The following is a 4,680-nucleotide window of genomic DNA, read 5'->3' as shown; positions in this document are numbered from 1 at the left end:
CTGGCCTCTGCACTTACTGATTTCTCTTTCTTAGAATAATACCAAGAATATTTGACTATTTGAATATTTCTATTCAGTTGAAATGTTAACTTCCCAGAGATACTTTTAATGGCCACCTTATATTAATTGGTCTACCTCCAGTAACTGAATTTAATGTAACTCTGTGAGTTGTATTATCCTCACAGGATTCTTCACTGTTAGAATCTATTTCATTCATTTTTAAAATCAGTCTCTCTACCCCTTCTGTCTCAGTTGTAACTTCCAGAAAGTGGAGACTTTGCCTATTTTGTTCATTTGCTCAATCTGCATTTCTTATAACAGTGCCTGACACAGCAGATTCTTAATAAAGATTTGATGAATTAGTGAAAAAATAACCAAATGAATGACGTGATGCAACTTTCTATACTCAAATTCTGTGTTGAATAATCACCATCTTTGTTCTATGCTTGGGGTAACTGGGGATAAATTCATGTACTCTGGGATCCTTTTGGATCATATGCAAACCAGTGGAGAAATTTATCACAGTGATTTTTTTTTTTTTCTGGTTTGAGAATCCATGCCTTTTCTAATTGTTAAGGTGGTGGTATATATCCACTAAAGTTTATGAACTACTGTGTGCAATTCCACAGCTCTGACTATATGCTCTACTTGCCTCTTATTGATACGATACTTCGCTAGTCTCATATTGATCTACAAAGTGTGATCCCTATGTTGATCATTGGTAGTTCTGCTACATTTAAGAGTAGCAAATGAATGAATATCTACTATTATTTGTTTATATTTTATTCTCATTGCTTTATCACAATTAATGACTCGTAATTCATTAATAATATTTAATAAGTAGATGGAATAGACATGATAAATTATCACAGGGAGCTTCATAGAAAGTCAACTCTCATAATTAAGGCTATCACTAGAATGCATTTGGGCCAGAAATGTGGTTTTCAAGATGTTATTCTATCCAAGTCACCACTTTAAAAAATAGTAACAGGAATTCTGCTAGAAGATGAAAAGTATCTTTACAATACTTTTGGAAATTTGGAATTAATATATTTTAAAATAAGCAAATTCATTCAATATAAAAAGAAGTTAAAATATGTGAATATTATGTGTCAGGAGAGTAAAACATGAATATTGAGACACGGTGGGTAATTGTTTGTAATTGCCTTCTCAGATGCAAAGAGAACACCACAACTACTAATATAACCAAAGTGAGGATGATGGAAGAGGAAAAACTTTACTACTCCAAGAACATAAACTAAGTATGAACTTGGAAGAAAATTTTTAGTCCTATTGATTAAGAAATAAATTAATCAAAACATACAGACATATTTGCAAGTAAATCTAGACATTTTCATCAGCTTCCTCACTACATAGCCAATCTTCCCTAAGGTTGCCACAGAAGGCTATGGCTCCTTCTGTGGCTGTGGCTATGGAGGCTTGGGCCTGGCCACTCTGTGGTTTGAAGACTGCATTTATGGAGGTAGAGGAGGATATTGGAAAATAAAAAAGAAATGTTTCAAGAGGCAGGAAATACAAGCTTTATGTGATCACGCGGAAGCTAATCATCAAGTTTAAGTTGGGATTTTCAGTAAGCAAAAGCCACAAAATTAAGAGAATATCTCCTTAAGGCTCATGATTTTACTTGTTAGCATCCTGACACATAGCAATATTAATATTTTCTTGGACATATGGCTAAGAGATTCTTGAGTTTTTTTTTAATCTTAATGCAAATTAGTTGTGAGAATGAGTCTAATGTAGACTGTGGTTTGCTTCACATATAACTCAGGTTGGATAAACTAATTTGTGCAAATCAGGGGAGTCAAATTTCAGAAACTACTGTCTGCTCAATTGAACTTCCAACTTCTGACACCATGTGCTACTACCACAACTATTATGGTAGCCTGGACTATGGCTGCAGCTATGGCTCTGAATATGGTGACTCTGGTTATGCCTGCAACTTTCCAAGCTCCTATGGAAGGTTCCTACTGGCTCCTACAAAGAAATTCCAATTGCCAGTCACTTTGAGTCATTTTCTTGTGATGCACTAATTGCATCAACAGGGTTGTTTATGGATTAATTATTGTCTGTCCAATTTTAACTAAATCTTAAGTATTGATTACCAGAGGTCATATTTGCATTGAATTGGTGAAATTTCCCACCGGTTAGTAGGAAAATCCTCTGATATGTTGTTACTTTTATGTGTTTGTTTATATCTATTATAATATTAACAATTTCCATGCAGGAAAACTTATAAATTTGCATTTTAATGAATATAATCACTTTCACAATATGTATTGCTTATCACATTTATTCATTTCTCTTTATCATTTGTGTATCTGTGTGTGTGTGTGTGTGGGAAAGAGAGAGAGAAAAAGGGAGAAACAGAGAGAGTGAAATTGCTACCTGTGGCTATTTTAGTTAGTGACGTGACAAAACAGGCAAGGCATGACTGATGTTTTTCCAACAATGTTTGTATAAAAGTATTTTCAAGTGCAGTTTCAAGAATACTGTCCTCTATATTGATCTAATGCAAGTTTCATTTTAGAAAAATTCAATGTTTGACCTAGGTAATTGGCAAAACCAGTAGCACTATTACCCACCAAGCTATTTTCTATTGCAATTTTCTCTCTCCTAATAGTCTACATTTAAACATGTGCTTCTGTACTGATATAACTCCAGCCCTGCATTGGGTACTCTGACCTCTTTTCACTCACTCTTGTAGATGAGAATCCTCTATATGAAGCTGATTGGTATGCCTGATAATCCTGTGTTTCCACAGCAAAGATTACCTCATTTATAGGTCTAAATGATTCTTTTGAGTTCTTCTAACTCTGATCATCTTCTAGCAGAATTCCTGTTACTATTTTTTAAAGTGGTGACTTGGATAGAATAACATCTTGAAAACCACATTTCTGGCCCAAATGCGTTCTGGTGATACCCTTAATTATGAGAGTTGACTTTCTGTGAAGCTCCCTGTGATAATTTATCATGTTTATTCCATCCACTTATTAAATATTATTAATGAATTATGAGTCATTAATTATGATAAAGCAATGAGAATAAAATATAAACAAATAATAGTAGATATTCATTCATTTGCTACTCTTACATGTAGCAGAACTACCAATGATCAACGTAGGGATCACACTTTGTGATCAATATGAGTCGAGCGAAGTATCTCCCCGGCCCCCAAGTGCAGGCTTTCTGAAAGCAAACAGAAGTAAAAACACTGTATTGCTGTCCATTCCTTCCTTCCTGGAGTGAGAAAGTCAATCCATTAGCAGTTCCAACCCGACCTGCCCCATCAGTGACTGGATAGAGAGGTTGGTGATCATTCCTCTGGTAAAAAAAGAAAATAAGAGGGAAGTGATTCCATTTTAACTAAGATATAGCTTGGGCCTCTGCTCATTATTTGCATAAATTATCCCATTTAATGGACTAGCAAACTTAAATGTTAAACATTTTAATTTCTATTGCAGTCATGCTAAATTAAATCAACTTTTAGAAAGGTAAAACTGAAAGACAGTTGGTGAAATTGTGCAGGATTGAAAATTTGTGTTTATTCCTGTACACAATTCTTGATACAAGTTAGTGCTCTCGTATCAAGACTGATGGAGGCCACTATACTTTGTATGGTATTTCGTAATTATTAACTTATTGTACAAATGGGTATCAATACATTCATTCTGGTAGTTTGGAACACCAGATTTAAAATCAATAAAACATTATATATAAAAAATGATACAACATGCATATTGGTACTAAATATACACATCATATGTTGTTATTTATTTAGAGTTATGGGAAGTTCAAAAAAAGAACAAACTAATCAGTAATAAAAGTGAGAATAGCGGTACCTCTGGGCAGGAGGGTATTGGATAAGAAAGGGCACAGCGGAATCTCCTGGGTGGAGGAAATGTTTTGTATTTTGATCTAGTTAATGGTTATATGGGTGTATACATATATAAAAATCCATTAAGCTGTATATATAAGATTAGTGCCCTTTACCATATGCATATTAGGAATGAATTAAAAACTGAAACAGTGAAATGAAATGAGATATTTAAAACTATGGCACTATCATAGGACAGAAAATTAAATTAATTAATATAGAAATTCCAGGGGAAAAAAAATGGACAGTTTGGTAAATAATGTAAGAACTGTCCGGCATTTTGAGAAAGTGTGTATACGTGTGTGTGTGTGTTTATGTATATGTTTGTGTGTGTGTGAAAAAATATTTTTTTCTTCCAGTAACAACCATGATTTTCAGGGGTAATAAATATCTAAACATAAGAAAATAAATATTAACATTGCTAAAATTCTAGGAGTGACCTGCCTACTGAAAATGTAAACTCCAATTACTGTAAGTTATTAATTGACTTTATTTTATAAAAATACTAACTCTTTCCTCGATTGCCAAAGTCAATTACACAAGACTAAAAGAAAATCCTGGATTGTAAAAAGTTAATTATTATGTATCAGCTATTTTTAAAAGGGGAACAACACACACTGGGACCTTTTGGAGGGTGGAAGGTGGGAGAAGAAAGAGGACCAGGAAAAATAAGTAATGGGTACTAGGCTTAATACCTGGGTGATAAAATAATCTGTACTACAAACCCCCATGACACAAATTTACCTATGTAACAAACCTGCATTTGTACCCCCAAGCATAACATA

The 4,680-nt window shown here is 33.8% G+C and overlaps 1 protein-coding gene across 1 annotated transcript; it reads left to right on the top strand.

The window, feature by feature from the left end:
- Positions 1 to 916: 916 nt before the first annotated feature.
- LOC108584906 (keratin-associated protein 22-2) lies at positions 917 to 2,137 on the top strand. The gene has a single exon (XM_017956480.3). It carries the CDS (start codon positions 1,875 to 1,877, stop codon positions 2,049 to 2,051), a length of 177 nt encoding a protein of 58 aa, XP_017811969.1. The 5' UTR covers positions 917 to 1,874; the 3' UTR covers positions 2,052 to 2,137.
- Positions 2,138 to 4,680: the final 2,543 nt, after the last annotated feature.

The sequence above is a fragment of the Papio anubis genome, chromosome 4 (assembly GCF_008728515.1).
Source record: "Papio anubis isolate 15944 chromosome 4, Panubis1.0, whole genome shotgun sequence".
Lineage (NCBI taxonomy): Eukaryota > Metazoa > Chordata > Mammalia > Primates > Cercopithecidae > Papio > Papio anubis.
The sequence above is the reverse complement of the archived record's forward strand: the minus strand, read 5'-3'. Positions and strand labels throughout refer to the sequence as shown.